Here is a 20930-nt window from a genome sequence, read left to right as displayed (position 1 = left end):
ACGGAAAGTCACCCGAAAACCTATATGATTAAATTATTCAATAAGTGATTCCGAGAATTTCCGTTCTATTTCTAAGGAATATATACTGAGAGTGATATACTCAAATTGCTATAACTCCCAGGAGGGCAGGTATGGGCAGCCGATTTTTTCACAGTTCGTTGAAAACAAATTATGTAACATTTCTGTAGTGGTTTGGAACCTTACCTTACCTAACCCAAATTTAAAGGAAAAATGGACCTTTAGTCGGGTTTTCGCTCTAAAAAAGGTGCATAAGAAAATGTCTCAAACAACATTCCTTTGTTTTACAGAAGATACTTGTTCGAAGGCAGATTTTTTTTCCGAATCAAAATATCTGTCACCAAAATCAAATGAGATCATTTTGAATACAGCCCTGAAATCCCCTCTTTTCGTGAAAATTTTGTATATTTGACTTCTAAAATCAATTAAAAATCAACGGGCCAACATAAAAATAAGCTTTATGTGTTTTTGGTTTACTTGGAATGTCTGTGACAAAATTGCATCATTAAAAACACTGAAAAAAATAATCGGAGAAAAGTTACTTTTCCACTAGCCGCAACGCAGTGCGGTCATACTTTGTTCGTATTAAAATTTACTTTTTCAGTTTCTCGACTATTTTTTTTGTTAAAATATACCCGATATACATTGTGATGAAAAGAAACCGGAAATTGTAAATAAGACGCAAAATGTTTAATAATTCATCAATATTTATTTTGTCGCCTACAAAGTAATCCCCAATAGATGTAATATATGTACAGGGTTTGTCCGGAAAGTAATAGGACAATTCTTTAAAAGCTTTCAAAATAGGCTCCTTCTGCGTCAATGCAGCGCTGCCAGCGCGATTTCCAAGCATTGAATGCGTCACGGAAGGCATTCTTCGGAATAGCCTTGAGAGCCGAGGTGCATGTTGCTTGGATCCCCTCTGTCGTCTTAAAATGCTTGCCTTTCATCGACCTTTTCAGGCAAGGGAACAAAAAAAGTCCGGGGGGTCATGTCTAAGCTGTAGGGCGGCTGAGAAAGCGTTAGGATGCCGGCCTTGGTTAGGTAGCTGTTCACAAGAAAGGCGTTGTGAGCCGGGGCTATGTTGTGGTGCAACTTCCGTTCGGCTGCGATGTCTTGTCGGACCCGATTGACCCTTCTTTTGAGTCTCTTGAGGACTTCCATGTAAAATTTAGCGTTGACGGTTTGTCCAGGAGGAGCAAATTCATGGTGCCTTTGATGTCAAAAAAGGCAATGAGCATCGTTTTCACTTTGGATTTGGTCATTCTTCCCTTTTTTGGGCGAGCAGACATCGGTGTGTGCCATTCGGAAGATTGCCTCTTTGTCTCGGGGTCATACTCAAAGATCTACGACTCGTCACCTGTGATTACGTTATTCAAACGCCTCTGTCGCAGATTTACCGAGTTCAATTTCAGTTTAGGGAAGAAGAAAAATCACACGGACCCAAATATGGTGAATACGGTGGTTCATTGATGGTATTCATTGCATTTTTGGCTTGCACAATCGTACTCTGTTTGAAAAAATTCACTTTGTCGAAAATGCTTTTCCTTTTCTAACACTTGCTCTGACGATTTTCAACTGACCATATCTCGCCTCGTTTTTAATATTTTAATCAGTTGAAGAGGCCGCAGGTCGTCCCTAATGAGGCATGTCAACGATCTCTCGTCAGTCTTTGAAAGCTTTGTACACCTCGAAGGTTTGTCCTTTTGATAAAACGAAATCATTGCAAGCTTTTTCGACTTACGCAGCTATAAAGTGGTTGAGAGATCGTGCTCATATTTGACATAGTAATTAAGGATAGACATCCCAACCTAGCAAAATACGTTTTTTGAAATATCACTATGTATGTCAATGTGTGGTTTTCAAGAAAAAATAAAACGCATATAATTTAATATTATGGCTAAACATTTAACTTTATTATAAAGATAAGGGTTTACAATTATGATTTTAAACTGATTTCGGGCAAATGTCCGACGCCGTTGGCACGAATAAATTTCAGCCGCGAGGCTCAGTTTTCGACCACTTTTTACAACAATTAGGATGCAAGTCAGCACTAGTGTGCCGATTAGTCTCGGGCGTAACAAGTGACTTCGCAAGTGTCTTCACATAACGCCACAATAGGTCAGCTCAGTTTCCTTTGATACATTGATTGTTTCGTTGGCTGTGTGGCATATATATGGTATATTGTTGAAATCAAAGGTCATCCACATCAACATCATTCAATGAGAAGTCATTAATCATGGCTCTACAGCGTTTTCCATTTGACTACAACATTATGGTCGGCTTCATATTTGAAGGAAGAGATGCCAACGATTCCCTCTGCCCATAAAGCACACCAACTATTGACTTGTGCATTTACTCATTCTAAATGCGACAATTTGGCTTATTAACGTACCCTCATTCAACCAAAAATGAGCTTCGCTGATCGCTGAACAAAATTTGTTTGTGAAAATCGCGATCGGTGGCCATCTCGTTCTGGGCCCATTCACCGAACGTGTGACGCGCTTGGTTGTCGTTCGGCTTCAATTCTTAGACGAGTTGGAATTTGTAAGCTCGCAAATCAAGATACTTCCGCAAAATCTTTCAGAAAGTGATTGAGCACAGCTGCAATTAGAGCGCACAATTTCAGATGAACTCATTCTGGGATACTCGGCTCCACAGCAGTAGAAAAAACTGGTGTTTTATTTCTGAGAATTTTGTTCTTGTTTTTAAGAAATTTACTTAGGAATACCATCTCTCTGTGTTTCGAGATTTGACTCACACCTGTCAAGGAATTATAGATATCGTGAAATTTATAAAATTTTCTTCAGCAATTAAAAATGTTAAATTAATAATAATTTCAACAGAAATTTGTATGAAAAGTGAAACCGTTGTTAAATTGTAAGCGTGAAGTGCTTTGGCAAACTTAAAAACTAGCAAAATCATTATTAGCATCATCGAAATATTTGTATAGCACACTTAAATATGTACCTATGTACTTCGAAGCTGTGATTATAAGAGCAAAATGAAATCATAAAAAAAATCAAAACAAAATTCTAAAACTTTAAGTTTCCGTTTGCCAATTATTTTAATGACTTCAGCGAACTTGTTTTGTTGTGAACAAAAATAGATTTTAATTTGAAATTTGGACCAGCAACAACAAGAAATATTCACAAAAAAAAGTAGAAATATGCAAAACTAACCATAAATAAATAAAACTGTATGTATATCTTCACCTAAAATGCAAATATACTACATACTAATGTATGTATGTATCATAAGAAAAAAACTAAAAGTCGCTGTCAGATATAATAACCAATATATAACCACTTTATAACCAAAACTCAAAATTTGTTTCAATATGAGTGTATGATAACCAAATGACGATATGTATATGCATACATATGTACATTAATGCATATATGCATACATAGTATATAAACATATTTTAATCCGTGTATATGTATGTATGTATTCTAACAAGTGACCACCAGCGTGGCTGCGTAACGCTGCCGTCTTGTCAGCAACTTGTCACTCAACTATCCGCTTATTAAAGTATAATATACCCACACATACTTTTATTTATTTATATGTATTAAAAGTATATACATATATACATAAATTTATTCGTATGCATGCATCAAATGTGCAACGCGCTTGTGCGAAGTTAGTGATGTTCGGTCTGGTCAGTGTGATGGCCAGACAGCAGCAGCTCATATGACCGTCTGACAGTCGCCAGGGGTAGCCAACGGTAGCAAGCCAGCTAAGGCGAGCGACTGCAAGTTTCCAGTTGCTGATGTTATTCTTGAAGTAATTAGCAATAAGGTCACAACTGTTAGAGTTATGAAGTGGTTATTCGATTTTGTTGTTGCTAACAGTGTTGCTGCAGCTGGTGTTGGCGTTATGATGTTGGCATTACTGTTATTACTACAGCTATTACTTGTTTTGCTGTTAGACCGTTGACATTGATCCAAATACAAAACGAAGTGAAACTACAGAAAATCATAGAAAAACGCAAGACAAAAATGTGAAAAAATATTTTGTAAATAAAACTAAACAACAATATCACTCTTATGTGTGCACCTACGCAATATTGCAATTATACGCATATTATGAATACCCTGCAGGAATTGGAATCTGCTGAATACAGCAACATTGCTAAATACTTTGGGGACTAATCTATATGCAACGAAGGGGTGAAACAAATCTTCCCCGAAAGCATGAATTTGGTAAGGATTCAGTTTAGTTCGAGCTAATAAAAGAATACATTTTTTGTTTTTTTTTTGTTTTGGTAACGCTAGGTTATGAACATAATCAATATAACAAATAGCTTGACTAATCTGAAAAAGTTTCTGTCATGCTTACAGCCTACAGCGGAGAAAAATAGCCCACTGTCTTACACATTTTGAACATTCAGCACTCCCCAGTTTGATATGGCGTCTTTGCTCGCTTTAATTTAGTTTTTTGTACGATTCGACACTCTGCAAGTTTGACAAATAGGAGGAGATAAATAAAGGCGTGTACAATTTTAAAAGCGACTCCGAACAAGTCATTATTAAAAGAAATAGCAGAAGCTTAAATTATTGTCATTGAGTGAGATATTTAGCTTTTGGCGTCATCGTGTTATACAAATATGCCCTAAATATAAATATATAGATTCGGTTATATTTATTCAGGTTCAAGATTTATGGCTAATTCTGAAGAATGACCACACTTGGAACTGCAGTAGTTGAATGTTTCAAACTTGCTTAGGAGTTTCGTTAATTCACCTGGTTGCCAAAGCTATGATATCCGAGGTTTTTAGCCCTGATCTGAGCGGGACATTCCAAAAGGAAGTGTTCAGATAATTTTTTCCTCTTCTTCATGCAACTGTAATCCGATAACATTTCTATTCTTGCCCCGTAAGTCCCGATCGGACAATGGCCAATTGTAAAGCCTACAATTTCCGGTATTTTGGGGTATACATATGGTCCGATTTTGACACTTTTTAAGCTTGAAAAGGCATACCGCAAAGGACATATTTGTGCGAATTTTTATCCCGCTATATTATTTAGTGCTTGAAAGAATCAAATGGAATTTAAAATTGCGTTATAGGTGAAGTAGACGTGGTTACCGTCCAATTTCGCCCATTTTTGCACTGTAAATGCAGAATATCAAAATAATCTTATGTACCAAATTTGGCTGAATTGTTGTAGTAGATTCGGTATGTAAATTCACCTAAATGTGGGCGGTTTCACGCCCATTGCCTAATTTTGAACCTGCTCTTTGTGTCGTCTCGGATGTAAAATTTAATGTCTCTGATGCACTTCGTTATAGATTTATTGCAGTTTTTAGGAAAACCGTTATATGGGGAGTGGAAGTGGTTACCATTTGATTCCACTTACTTTCATGCTGTTGTCAGAGGAGTCGAAATAATATGTTCTGTGCAAATTCGGTTGTAGCGCCACAGAAAAGTAACTCAAAAAATGTGTCTGACTTCAAGGTCCTGAAATCCAACGCAGAATCACTTTTGCCGCCAGATGCTACTTTGGACTAAGTAAGCAAGAGAGAAGTAAAGACCTCGCTCGACGAACAAAGACCAAACTCTACAAGTTTCTCATAATTCCCGTCCGATGTTATATGGTGCGCAGTCATGGACAATGACATCATCTGATGAGCCGGCCTTAGGAGTATTCCATTTTGTGGAAGATTTATTGCCTTTAGCGCATTGACAACGACGAATACAGCAGTGAAGGAATCAATAACATATCCACCAAATCATGAGACAGCGGCTGCGTTGGCTCGGTCACGATATCCGGATGGAACACGCCATCATTGAAGGTTTCAGCACCCGCCGCTGGGGGCAGAGAAAGACCTTCATTGAATTGAAGAAATAAGGTGGAGAAGGACCTGGCTACACTTGGTATCTCGAATTGGCGTCAAATAGCGAAAAGAAGAAACGACTGGCGCGCTCTTGTTAACTCGGCTACAACCGCGTAAGCGGTTTCTATGTCAGTAAAGAAGAATGATGGCGTTCTTATTCCTACAGGGTATTTACTCTTCGCGTATGTGCACGTACATATGTAACCGCCTTCATGTGCAATTTGCATGTATCAGAATACCGAATGCCGAACACTCGTCCATCGAGAAGCTGTGCAAAGCTTAGAAATTCGAGCTGCTGATTTCATGCACATTTAAATATTTCTTTTTACTCGCTTGTTATTACTCATTGCTGTTGGCATTTGTTGGGATTTTTGTTGTTTTAGCTGCATTTGTTTGTCTCGCTGAGTTTGTTGTTGTTTGTAAAAGCACATGTGTTTGAATGCTTGTCTCATTTATTTGTGTGTTATTTGCTTGCATACCTTTGTATGAGTCTACTAAATACGTTGTTTTATTTGTTTTATTTTTCATTTTCCATTTTGCTTGCTTATTTGCTCGTTTTTGCTGCGCCGCAAGGTCAGCAAGCCGCTTATGACGCGGACGCACAAAAGTCCATTGCGCCGCTGAGTGCAAGCGATATTAATTGCGCATCTATGAAATGAAAATGGCAACAATAATAACAATGGTTATTAGAAAGATGATTGTTGTAGTATTTAGTCATTGACTAGCGGTTTTAAGGCGGAGACGGAAATCGGATTATTGAATGGCGGTAAACTGCTGGCGATGTTGTCAAACCGCTCTGAGACCGTAAAAAGCATTGGTGGCTGTTTTATTTTTGCTTAATTAATTGAAAAGTATGTTTTCATACGACCATTGTTGGTGATTTGAAGAAAAAAGCAAAGAAAAAGTAAACAGTGGATGAGTAATAGCTGCCATTTTTAAGCGTAATTAAGGAATTTGATTAATTAAGGGGGTATTCTCGTTTAGAAATTTAAAAAAATCGATTTTTTTTTATATGTTCAAAGTTTAAGAGTTTTTCAAAATTCAAATTATTTTCGGAGATATAGGCATTTTCTGACCCGACATCCAAACTGGTTCGGCCGGAACTAATCGAACAAAAGACATTACCAGAAACTTTCAACGCGTTTTTCTCAAAACTGACTTTGTCGGAACGATACCCACGATTTCTCAGGTTCTACTAAACCGATTTACTTCAAATTTTTATAGAGTCTTCTTTATAGGCTTGTCTATGGTTGGAACTAGCCCCATCCCCAAGTTTTTATTTTCATTATTTTTAAAAAATTCGAAATAGTCAGAAAAAGTTATCCAAAAAAAACTTGTTTTTTCAGGCAGTCGCCATTTTGTGAAAATTTTTTTTCCCACTTATCCGTAGTTCCGGCCATTGCGACATTATTCTAGATTAATAATCTGTTTTTTTTTTTTGGTTTCAGATAACTAGGAGGGTTGAAACCATGGGTATGGTCACGTGGAAATTTTTAGAGACCCCCCACTTTGTTAGCTCATAATTGTTGATATTTTTTACTTTTTTTAGTTTTTAATTTTTTTCTGTACTCTTTTAAAATTAGCAAATGACTAATAAAAAAATGTATAGTAAAAATATTAATTGCCTTTTTTTTTACGACACTTTTAAAATTACCTGAAATTAATGCTTCTAAACCAGAATACCCCCTTAATGTTTTTTATATAAACTACTTAATACATAGTATATTTTATAATTATACATATATTCGGGTGGTCTTTAATTGGAAGAAAGATAATTTATGCAGTTAAAACTCAACTTTTACGTTAATAGTAGTATAGATGAATGTGTGTATAGCACCAAATGTTTTGATTCGGATTGGATTTGTTTAACGCATATTGATAACGGTTCAAATTCATACACATACTTCTTCTTCTTTACTAGATAGAGTAGATGTAGATGGACAACATGACCAAGCCAGCGCAGCTGCCGTCTCTTGATTCGCTGAACTATGTCAGTGTCGTTGTATATCTCGATCCATCGACTGCGGTATTCGCGTTGCCAATGCGCAAAGGACCATAAATCTTTCGCAAAACCTTTATCTTGAACACTCCTAAGGCCGACTCATCAGATGATGTCATTATCCATGCTTCCGCACCGTGAATGATGAGTGACTTGTAGAGCTTGGTCTTTGTTCGTTGAAAGAGGACTTTACTTTTCAATCGCCTACTCAGTCCAAAGTAGCACCTGTTAGCAAGGGTGATTTGGCATTGGATTCAAGGCCTTGAATTCAAAGAGTTCTTTTTTTGTGGAGACGCAAAACTTTGACGGTTGTATGTAACATTTGCCAGGTCACGCCAGTTGTACATCCTAAGGGCAGACTTGGTCTTTCTATTGAATGCGTGAGGGCCATTGCTTATTTTGTCCACGCACAGGTCTCGAATCGAAAGAGCTTCTGGCCTTAGCAAAATCTTCTGTGCGTACGACTATGCCTTATCAGCGCATTCGTTGGATTTTTATGAGCTTAGCTATGTATATACATGTCCCGGTAGAGCCCTTACATGATTCCATGTTCTTCGATACTTATCACTCAGGTAGTCTGTGTGACTGTGTGTATAATATGTCGGGAGTGCTTTTCAATTGCCTACCTATCCCAAAGTAGTCCCTGCTGAAAAGAGATATTCTGCACTTGATCTCCTGGCTTAGGTTGTTGGTGAAATTTATGCTGCATGAGTCCACATCGTGACAATTTGACAACTGTTTGAAGGTTCAAAATATATCTTTCTTTGGTATATTCGCGAACTTGCCACGATATTGAGATCGAAGGTATTGTTTAACCTTTTCCGACTGAATATTGCGTTGCAATTTTTAGTGTTTTTTCCTTTTTTCTTTCTTATTGCGATTTTGTTATTCTCACTATCTTTTCAACATACGTTTACTTTTTAATTTTTTTCGATATTATTCAATCTTGTTGATTTGTCCAGCAACTTTAGAACAAGAATCGATATTTTTTCTCTGTGTTGAAAATGTAAATTTTTTCCCGAAAATTGATGATTTGCGAAAAACACTAATTTCTTTTCCACTTGAAGAAAAGTGGCCCAGAGCCGCATCGAATGCTTGTCGAGGTATATTATTTGAACGCTTCAGAGATAATGATTTTGATGTGAGAAATGAAGAACGTGGAAGACCACCAAAAAAGTTTGAAGACGCCGAACTGCAAGCAATATTATATGAAGATGATACTTTGGGTCAAAAAGCAAATGATAGCCATTTTAAATGTTGCACAAAAAAACAATTTCAAAAAGCTATGGGGAAGAGCCGAAACTGACAAAAATGGATTCCATATCTACAAACGTTGAATGAATTTTTTTTATAGTTTCCCATTCAAAATTAGTTTTAATTTTCACAAAATAATACTTCATACTCATGGAATTCTGGAAACAGCAAACGCTGATTGTGTTATGAAGTAAGCTAACCAAATCGCTGGTTGTAAACCAGTTCCACTCACTAGTTTGATCTATAGTATGGTCACAAATTCGACCCAACGTGTAAGCGCTAGTACTGCCTTGGGAAATGAGCAATTCGTAACTTCTTGTAATTCTTCCAAATCTAAATATTTGTGGCTAAGAATTGTTTACAAGCCATTCAGAATTCGCCGTAGAATATAAGATCAAGATCAAGATCAAAAGTACACAAAACATTTTCTAATAGTATACAAATTATCACTCTGATCTTTTCTGTTATATCCATTGTACTATTAATATAACCCTAATAATTAGTTATACTGTAATTCAAGAAGAAATAATATACAACTATCCCTTTAAATCGTTTGATGAAATTTCACTTGATTGAAATGATATTTTTAGTTTAAATATTAACTAACTATTTACTAGTTTGAAATAATACAAAGTTCTTGCTGGTTATTGGCTTTCCTTTCAACATACCAACGACTCATCTAGTATGTATATTTTCATATACATAGTAGAAACATACGTATGTATATATATATGTTAAGCATATTAACAAATGGTTTAGCTATACTGTATTCATCATCGTGTTCTAGCGCTGTCCCATAAAACTTGCTCAACAACATTCTTCTTTTGAATTGCTTTGTGAATAATATTTTTCTATAATAAATAAATATGTTAATAATATGTTTGTTTTGTTATTGGTAGTTTTATTTATGCCTTTGTTTTGTTTCTTTCTTTGTGATTATTATTATTCTTTTATTTGTATAATTTTAATTAATTCAACATTTAGCGCTCTACGAGCTCGTGGCTGTACTTAAGGCTATGCTCAGGCACAACAGAATTCCATCAGAGAAAATTATAATTATACATACTATATGTATGTACATACATTTTTACTCACAAAGAGCACACAGACATATTTAATATTATTTTATTACTTCATTAATTTAATTAAAATTGAATGAACAGTTGACGAGGTGCTATTGTGGGCATAGAAATGCTCGTTAAAAAGTATATAAGTATGTATGGAATGTATGTAGATTTTAGTTTATATTCTGAATTTATGATAAAAAGCCTATATGTAAAGGATCATCCATTTTGTGGTTCCCTATTATTTTAAAGAAAAAACACAGAAACTTCAAATTTAATGTGGAATGTTAATTAACATTCTTTGGCATTTTTTTTGATGATTATCTCTCTCAAACTTTGACCGCGGCTACGACTTAGATGCTCCATCCGTTGAGCCTAATTATCGATGATTCGTTCGAGCATTTCGACTGGTGACGTGCGAATGATACTGATGTTTTGTTTCAAGGTCTGAATCCAAGCGGGATTGTCTTTAGACTTTAGACTTTACATATCCCCACAGAAAAAAGTCTAACAATGCGATATCACATGATCTTAGTGGCCAATCACAGCAAAACGTGAAATTATCTGCTCACCGAGGTGTTCTCTCCATTGATTGATGCGATGTGGGAAGTGGTGTCATCTTGTTGAAATCAAATGTCGCCGAGATCACGAACTTCAATTCCAGGCATCAAATAATCGGTTATCATGGCGCGATAACGGTCGCCATTAACGACTACGTTCTCACCGGCTTCATCTTTGAAGAAATATGGACCGATGATTCCACCAGAATGAAAAGGAAGATTTGAATCAATTCAGGTTGCTCTTCGTCTCAAATGTGGCAATTTTATTTCTTTCTACATATACCCTATATTGGCCAGAAATGGGCCTCATCGCTGAACAAAATTTGGCTCGAAACGTCGGCTCTTTTTGGAACTTTTCGCTTGGGAAGGTCGTACGGCGTCAGTTCTTGAACAAGCTGTTCTTTGTACGCTTACACTATAATTTCTTCACTGTGTGCTGGACGTAGTCTATGCGGTCGAATATTATCCAATAATGGATTTATTTTAATTGACCTCTAAGAAAAAGAAAACTCCTTAAAATAGAGCATAAATATTTTTCGTTTAGTCATTCTTTGTGTTTCAGAAAACTGTGACAGATATTTTATTTGAGTTGAGTTGAAAAGGAGGAGGCCGCGAATAAAAACTTGCAGCTCTTATTGGATTATCTCTAACTTCGGCATACAAGGCATATTCGTGCAACTTTTTTAGAAATTACTTAAAATTTCTATTGTCTAAAAAACTCAACAAGGAATTGTCTATTTTTAGAAGCTAAGCCTATTTCAAATATTTGCATATTCCGATTTTTAAATCCTGAAGAGGGTATACTAAGTTTGACACGAAGTTTGCAACATCCAGAAGCAAACGTTGGGGACCCTATAAAATATGTGCCATATATAAATGATCAGCATGACGAGCTGAGTTGATCTACTACATGTTCGTTCGTCTGTCTGCATATATGCCCTCAGTTTTTGAGATATCGATCTGAAATTTTACACACGTCCTTATCTCACCAAAAAGCTGCTCATTTGTCGGAACCGAGATCTGATATCGGATCACTATGGCATATAACTGCCATATAAACTGGACATCCGGAATCAAGTACTTCTATGGGAAACGTTTTCATTTGATGAGATACCCTCACAAAATTTGGTTTGTATAATTGTCTAAAGCAACCACGACTATGTGTTAGCATATATGTACATAGCACTAAAGAGTAAAATTTATTTTTGAAGCATTTTTAATATTCCACAATACATAACACATTTGCTGCAAACGAGACTCCACTGTACTTACAAAAGCCGCTCATTAAACTCGACTACAATTGTTTTGGAATTTGTCATTCACTTTTCTGAACCAATAACAAGTACAACAACAAGAAGTAGAATGAATTGGTTGATATGAACTTGTTTATTTTTCCGTATGCTTTGTTGTTGTCTTTGTTTTAATTCATTACGTCGGTAACTGTATTGAATAAGACTCTCACACATGTTTGTATGTATATACTTATCTAACTGTGTGTATATATGTTATGTGTATAGGCAAGTGTTAGCGTTGTGAAGCCTTTGCGAGCGAACTAATTTGTGGCAGTAAGTCACTGATCAACTGGTCAACTGGTTTTAACTCTTACTTTAACACCTTTGCTGCATTTGTTTATATTTGTTTTTATTGTTGTTTATTTATCTCTCTTACTACTAGAAGCCGTTTAGCGCTGTTTGGGCCTGTTTGTTGCTGTTGTCTTTGTGTTGTGAGCGGATCTTGTAGCCGATTTAGAATTTCGTTGCGTGCTAATTGCTAATTAAATTAAATGGCTTTAAAAGGTGTTAAGTTGCATGCAACAATTGGTTTTCGCGCTGAAAATGGTGCAATCGAACGTTTCTCAAATGTGTGTGTGAGTGTGTCGTAACTTGGTAATTCGACGACTTTGCCTGTTTACTTTGGCTGTTTAATTAAGGTTAGTTGAAGTGGTTCAGGTTTCTAATGAGACACTGTATTCTGACTCTTTCTTAAACAATGCTGGAAAGTAAGAATATATGTTGTGAAAAAATGAATTCTACACGACTTAAATTAAAATTTTAGAATATCAGTTTGTTAAAGTAAAGAAAGTTTTAAGCAGATTTTATGATGTAAGTATTACTTTAATTTTTAGGAGATCGTGCTTCAATACAATCGGCCTCTGATTGATTACTTTAATACTCCGAAAATCGATTTACGTACACTTAGTACGATTAACGAATATTTGTATAGAAATAATAAAAAAAAAACGTTAACTTCGATGAATGAATCTAAAATAGTCTTAAAAAATACAAAAGATTTCATGTCAAACTTGCTTTCAATCGGATGTTGTACCGCTGCCTGGAAAATAACCAATGTATGTAAAAGAATCGTTTCTAGCCACTGCCTAGTGAAGCGCTCTGAGAACTTTTCTCATTTGCGTGAACTTCTACATATGACTCCATATATAATGAATATAAATATTTGTATAGTTTAAAATTAGGTTGTGATTGACAGTCAAAGAGATAACTGACCTGCAACTGGTTTACGGATTTTATGAATAGCTTTCTCATGTCAGATATACACTGAGAGATAAGAAATCGGGGGCTTTATTGTGTTTGTAAAGAAACTGTGACCCTTTAAATTTAATTAACGAAATTTTTAATAGAATTTTGTGACATATTTAACTAGTGAACTACACTTTGAACACACATTCAAATGTTATGTGAATGCTGAATAAAGTTATTATCGTTCACGCAAAAGCTCATAACAGCAACCAGCATTGCACCTGCCCACTGGCCAAAGTCAACGAAATCATTAATGTATGTTAATCCCTCATATCCGCATTGACAGTTTCATAGCGTGAAAATATATTTTACTGTCATTAAAAGTGGCACAAAGTGGTATTTATGCTTGAATATGACAACATTCGAGTTTCTACCAACGCCCACTCGCCGCTGAATGCCTTCGAGTAAGGTAAGAATAAGACAAAATATTTCGGGTTTTTTTCATAAATATCGAGTAAGGAGTTATTTGTTTTCTTGTGTCATGGGATTTTGGGGTTTTGATACAATTATTTCTGTATTCACTTTGTACAACACAATTGTTGACAGTTAAATCTGTTGGTAGCAGCGATTAAAGTAATTGTTTTCCCACACCCATTGACAGAGAGCGTGATTTTGTTTAGATAAATAAAATAATTCTTACCTTGTGGCATTTAGATATGTTCGACTTTATTTCAACATTATTTGAGTAACAAAATGTACTTAAAATTAGGTTTTTATACTCAATTATTTCCCTTCCATTCCTTTCTATTATTTAATAATTTTTTTGCTTATAAAATTGTTTGTTAATTTTATATACGTACATAAGTGAATTTTAAAGGTTGATAGTTAACAGTAAATAAACACAACAAAAATGTTAACTTTGGTTGCATACCGACGCTACAAGACGCTTACAAGAACTTCGAACGGTTAGTTTGTCGGCAGCTATATTTTATAATGACTTCATGTAAACAATTTCTCCGTAGATTGTACCGCTGCATTTACCAAATTTCATGATGATACTTCGTAAAATCAAACAGTTTCCATACAAGCACTTGATTCCGATCGTTCAGTTTGTATTTGCTTCCCAGCGACCATTCTTTCGCGATCTGTGAATAGAAAATAGCCGCTGTGGGCCAGATTTGGAGAATACAGTGGATGCGAAAGCAATTCGAAGCCCAGTTCATAGATTTTTGCACCGTTTTCACCGACTTGTGACACAGTGCGTTTTCTTAGTGAACTAACACTTTGTTTTCTTCAAATGCGGCCGTTTTTCGTCGATTACGTCCCTCAAAGTTACTATTCCATGCGTATTCCAAAATATAGACGCCATAAGCTTGCCAGCTGACTGTTGCGTTTTTCCGGGCTTTTAAACGTGTTTACGGTGTGCAGTCCTCTCCGATGACTGTCGATTGGACTTTGGAGCGAAAAGACGGATCAATGTTTCATCCATTGTCACATATCGATGCAAAAACTCTGATTTATTACGTTTGAACATCTCCAAACACTGCTCTGAATTATCAACTCGTCGTTGTTTTTCGTCAAAAGTGAGATCGTGCGGCGCCCACTTTGCACAGAGCCTTCTCATACTCAAATATTCGTTCAGTTAATAGCTATAGAGTGCCTCGCATCTCGAACAAATTTGCTTCACGGTCTTCCAAAATTATTTTGTGGCCTCTTTGATGTTTTATTCGGTAACCACGACGCCCAAAGCGTCCACTGTGTTCACCGTCTTCGGTGCTTATTTTTCCACGTCTTAACTTAGTATACCAATCATTGATGATTAATTTTCTTGATTTTACTGGGGTAGTATCCGGACAATAGTCATCAAGCCAATATATTGCTTCCGTTGTATTTTTTTCTTTCAAAAAGCAATATTTTATCAACAAGCGAAATTCCGTTTTATCCATCTTTTCTACAATAACAAAAGTTTTTTCGTTCATAAGCCGATTTCGGAGGTTCCGACTGCTTTTTGGGGAAAAAGAGGATGTAATACTTATAATGTCATTTAAAGCTTTGGGGTATAATACTTGTATGTGCTTAAAAATGCATATGCTGGACTCTCATCTGGATTTCTTTTCGGCATATTTGGGTACTGTGAGTGATGAACATGGCGAGAGGTTCCATCGGCACATTTCCTTAATGAAGAAGTGTTAACAAGCGAAATGAAACACAGAAATGCTAGCAGATTATTGTTGGAGACTTTAAAAAGACTTCTAGGGAGCCAAATATTCACAAAGTTCATAAGTACTTTTTCCATATTAAGCAATAATTTCCCTAAAAGTAGCTGATGTTTGTACCCTTTAAAAAAATATATGTATTCAAGTCACTAGAAAATCTTTTCATACAACTATTATGATTTAGTGGCCCATGTGCTAGTACATTAAAAGCTTGGACATGAGTTTTTACTTCGCCACCTTTTTCTGTTTCTCCATTATTAAATCAATCAAACTTAATACCCGTGAATGAATGTGCTTATTGTACACTTACACCGTTTTTCCATTAAAAAATTACGGAAATTTAAAATTTTTATTTACCGCTAAGTTTCACACGCTTCTTAAGCAGCTTTGAAAGTGTTTAATTTAAATAAACGAAGTTCATAAACTTTGCCCATTAAGTTCAATGCAATTAAAGAGGCGCTTACTGAGGCATATTATACTCAACTTATTTATGTATGTATATATAAGTATGTGCTATGCATGTATGTGTGTACGCATGTATTCACAAAACTTAAACATTAGTAGATGTGTGTCCAATTCATTATGGATAAATAAAATTAAATATACATATCTATGCAACTTACATAAATATGATTATGATATGTCTATATATACTAGATATCTATACGGGTATATATATAAGGTAAAAAATATATATATATATTTACAGGTGCTTGAGATTTACATACGTATTATTTGTATATATGTACATATAATATATAGGTATTATATGCTTTGGTCAATCGGTCCGTGTAACCACCGCGCATTTAAACCTGGCGTTACTAATCTGATTACAGATTTTAACTATGCACAGCCTCTTTTAAAATATAATTTCGTTTTTAACCTCTTTTATTATTGCTTGCTGCTGTTTTTATAATAATAATTATTTTTTTTGTTTTAGTTTTGAAATTTTTCGATATATAATCTCACATCAATGGCAGCACTTTTGTAATATGTTTCTAGTGATTTTTATGAACTTTCCAACTATTTTGAAAATTTCATGTCTCTTGAAATATTCAAGTTTTTCATGATAAAAAAAAATACTTTTTTTGGTTATTATTTCTAAAGTATGGATTGAGTCATTTTACTTGGACTTTTGTACATTATTGAGCGCACTTTTGACAATATAGGGTAGTTTTTTTCGTCACTTTTTTAGTTTGTAAATTTTAGAAGCGTTTTTCTCAAAAATATTTTTTCAAAGTCCGTGTTCACTGCGATTTCAAAACTGCTTGATCGATTCATTTCAAACTTTGTACACATTTTTGACATATCAAATACCTCCCTCCATCGTTTTTTAAATTTTAGATTTTTCACATTAAGAGTACTTACCACCCATCCAATCAGTATCAATCTATTTATGGATTATTAAAGATAACTCTATTTTCAGAATCAATCATATCCTTAGCAGAGCTATAGTCGGTCGAAAGCCTGTTGAAACAACTGATCCCCAAATATACAGCATTCAATATAATAAATATATATAAATCAAACATATTCAAGTGTCTAAACGAAAAAAAGAACCATTTGCGATTTTAAAGTAATCTGTCCGTCAGTTATAATACACTTGGCATTTCTTCGGGCACCGTTGAAACAGCTGAAATGCCTAATAACAGTTGACAAAAAGTTTGATTGACTCTACGAACAGTGTATCAAAATGGCACATCAAGTGCTAATTGAGCCCGATAGGGCTGCACTCCTACCTACCTACCTACCTACCATATAATATTCCTTTATTATTTCCAGGATTTTATAAAATATTTCGCCTTTGCTTTTATTACCAAATTAAACTAATAAATAGTTACTTTCCTCCAAACTCAAAAAAAAAGAACTTGTCGTTGTCTATAAACCATTCAAAAATTCGAAAGTGGCATACAATACAATCCATCTATGTAATCAATTGGGTCAGTGGTGGTTTTGTTGATACAGAAATTATGGGGTATGTTTTTTGCAAAATATATTCTGGGACATGCTCTTCCATCATCAGAACCTTCAGAGAAATTAGCGTCTCTATGAAAGATTTCATTATCGATTTTCATAAAGTAACAGACAAAAGATGTTACATTATATTATATATTTATATATATATATGTATATATATACATATATATATACATTTATATATGTATATATACTTTAGAGTTTCCTACAATATTGTAAATATTGTAATAACTGGACTTTAGGACCATATTAGTATTGTGCAGCCCCGTTGTACGTTTCATTTTTTTTGGGCATGACTACGAAGCTAGGTTAAGAATTTATTGATTTTTATTTCACTTCGTATCACGAGTAATTTTGCTTTATTGAAAAATTATTATTCATAATATTATATTTGTAATTCAGGGTCATCCTTTATTTTCTTTTCTCGTTATAGATTAAAACGGCGTAACTTCAATTAGCGCAATTTCCATTCAATCAGAACACAACAACCACAAGGTGAAATTGAAAAACACAACTAAGAGACGATTAAAATAAAAAGCAAAAAACATAAAAAAATGCAACAAGTGCAAACAAATTAAATGTTACGTAATATTATTGCAAAAATACAAAGAAGTCGGCAATTAGCAACTGCTTAGTGTGTGTATAACAAGAAGGTGCAAAGTGATAAGTAAAGTATTTAAGCAGCAAAGAAAAGAAGTGAAATCAGTAAAGCTGCAGCATTAAAATTTGGTTTTGTTTTGTTGATTTTTTTTGAGTTGGCATGATGCTAATGAAATAATCACGTGAACGTGACAGCGCACGCCAACAAAATGTACACAATTAGTTTACAGTGAGCAACTGAGTGCAAGAACAACAAAAATTTTTGGCGAATTGTTTATGTTGAAATTGAAATAAAATATATTTAAGAAAAAAATAAATTTTTATACAAAAAATTAACTTTAAAATTTTGAAAGCTTTAATTTAAAACTAAAACAATTTAAAATTTATAAAAAGAATTTTAATTATAGAAAAAGGTTTACAATTAGAAGAAAACTTTAGAATTAAAAATAAATGTCCCACCTATAAAAAAATATTTTTTTAAATTTTAATAAATACACAATAATAAATATTATAATATACAAATATGAATAATTAAAAACCAACAATTAACAAGTATAGAATAATCAATTTGAAATTTTATTAAAAAAAAAAATAAAATGAAAAAAATTATGATAACATTATTTTGAAAATATATAGTTTCCTTCTAAAGCAAAATTATAATAAAAAAATTCTAAAATATTTTCATTAAACAATTAAAAAGTGAAAATAAAGCATCTGTACAAATATATATTTCAAATTGCAGATACAGTTATTAAAACAAAATAAAATATTAAGTTAATTAAATATTAAATTATTAAGATTTATGCAAAATTAATTACAAATTTTCAAATCTCTAAGAAATATTTACGAAAAGAATATATTGTTAAAAAGAATAAAACAAAATAAAGTGAAATAAAATAATAAATAAAAACGCAAAAAACAAATAAAATTAAATTAAAAATCTCAAATGAAATAAACAATTAAATTGAAAAAAAATTTGTATAAAGATGGAGAAAAATTATTTGTTTTAAATTTTATTTATTATTAAATATTTTTTCTTGGTTTATTTTTAAAAGTATTTGAAATAATTTTTTGCTATTAACAAAACTCAATTTTTATTAAAAATAAATTTGTTTTAAAAAATTCGAATATAGTCAAATAAAATATTTACATTTTAACATTACACAGTTTAAAAATTTATTTTTTTTTATTTTTCTTGCACAAAAAATAATGAAGCAAAATTAATGAAAACTAAAAGAAAATAAAATACCGTACAATAACGTAAAACAAGAGAAGATCGAAAACAAATTGAGCAAATATTATTAAAAAGCTTACAAATAAAGAAATAAAAAATATAAATTAAAAAAATATTATTTTGGAATAGCAAATAAAATATTTTTATACATTTGAAAAAGTTTAAAAGTTCAATGAAATGAAAAAAAATTAAAGTAAATTAAAAAAAAGTAAAAATAATAAATAAAAAAAATTGATATTTTTCATGTAAAAAATTACGAATTACAAAATTCTTATTTCAATGAAATGAAAAAATGTAAAGAACATTAAAAAAGTAATACTAAATAAAATAAAATATTTTTCAAATTTAAAATGAATTTATTTATTTTTAATTTATTGAAATGAAAAAAATTAAATAAATAAAAAGAATTATGTTAAATATGAAATATAAATATAAAAAATAAATATTTTTCATATTTAAAACTACAAATTAAAAAGCTTTTATTTCAACGAATGAAAAATTTAAATAAAAAAGACTAAAAATAGAAAGAAAAAATTACGAACTAAAAACTTTTATTTCGGTGAAAAAAAATATAAAGTACATTAAAAAATTATAATAATAAATAAAAAAATAAAATAAAATATTTTTCATATTTAAAATTAATTTATTTTGTTTATTATTATTAAAAAATATATTTTATATAAAATAAAAAATACTTATGAAAAATGTAAGTATAAAAAATAAATTTTAAATTACAAATCAAATTACGAATTAAAAAAATTAAATGTAAAAATAATGTAAATAAAAATAGTAATACAAATATATTTAAAATGAAAAAATATATATAAAAAAGAGAAATTAATTAATTATTTTTAATATTTAAAATTACGAATTGAACAAACTTTTGTTTCGATTAAATGAAAAAATTTAAAAATAAAAAATAGAATAAAATTTAATAATTTTCATTTATGAAGTGGATTTTTTTTATTTTATTGAAATTAAAAAATTTAAATAAGTAAAATAAAATGATCAAAACACAATAAATAATCACAAAATTTCCAGGTCCATCGATGGCTGGGCGTATACTGCAGTCTTGAAACACACACCAAACGGTCAAAACAAAGTGCAAAGTGTGAAAAAGTGTACAGAAATAATTTTGCTCACACTTGAGTAGTGAAATAGTTTTTTTCTTGTTTTTGTAACAAAAAAGTAAATGCAAACAAATAACGGGTAACGGCACGTGGAAAATACACATAAAATATTTAACTAAAAAATTTGGAAAATAACCTCTTAAACAAACAACAAGTTAGTAATAATAAAAACAGAACAATAACAACAACCACAGCAGCAGCAACAATGAATGCGGCGCACAGCAATAATCGCCGCCGGCAACGGCATAAGTCAGCAGGCGTAATGGCCACACCATCCGCAACAATCGTTTCCACCGCCGCGGCATTATACGTTTGCCTGCATATCTGCTGTCTACTGCAGCTGGGCGAGGCACATGTGGCGCTCACCTATCCACCTGCGCGCAAATATGATTTGGACTTTTTGGATAACTCACGTACGAAGGGACCGTGTGGCATGCCGAAAGGTGAGTTTCAATTAACCAACAGACGGACAGCCGAGCGTACTTACAATAATATATATTAATGAATATCACTTTATATTGTATGCTTGTGCATGTATGTGTGCTGGCATGTTGTTGACT

The 20930-nt window shown here is 33.0% G+C and overlaps 1 protein-coding gene across 7 annotated transcripts in view; it reads left to right on the top strand.

Moving 5' to 3' along the window:
• Positions 1-20930, top strand: part of LOC126755066 (uncharacterized) — a 176306-nt gene that overhangs the window by 41178 nt on the left and 114198 nt on the right. For 6 of the 7 annotated variants that reach the window (XR_007666451.1, XR_007666450.1, XM_050467367.1 and 3 more), the window contains exon 2: positions 20282-20813. Coding sequence is in view for 5 of the 7 variants with exons in the window: in XM_050467367.1 (XP_050323324.1) it covers positions 20576-20813 (238 nt within the window). In the remaining 2 variants the exon portion in view is untranslated. Of the gene's footprint in view, positions 1-17839; positions 17902-20281; positions 20814-20930 lie in introns of all 7 variants that reach the window. The other variant, XM_050467368.1, reaches the window with a different exon arrangement.

Source organism: Bactrocera neohumeralis, chromosome 4 (assembly GCF_024586455.1).
Source record: "Bactrocera neohumeralis isolate Rockhampton chromosome 4, APGP_CSIRO_Bneo_wtdbg2-racon-allhic-juicebox.fasta_v2, whole genome shotgun sequence".
In the NCBI taxonomy this organism is placed as follows: Eukaryota; Metazoa; Arthropoda; class Insecta; order Diptera; family Tephritidae; genus Bactrocera; species Bactrocera neohumeralis.
The sequence above is the reverse complement of the archived record's forward strand: the minus strand, read 5'-3'. Positions and strand labels throughout refer to the sequence as shown.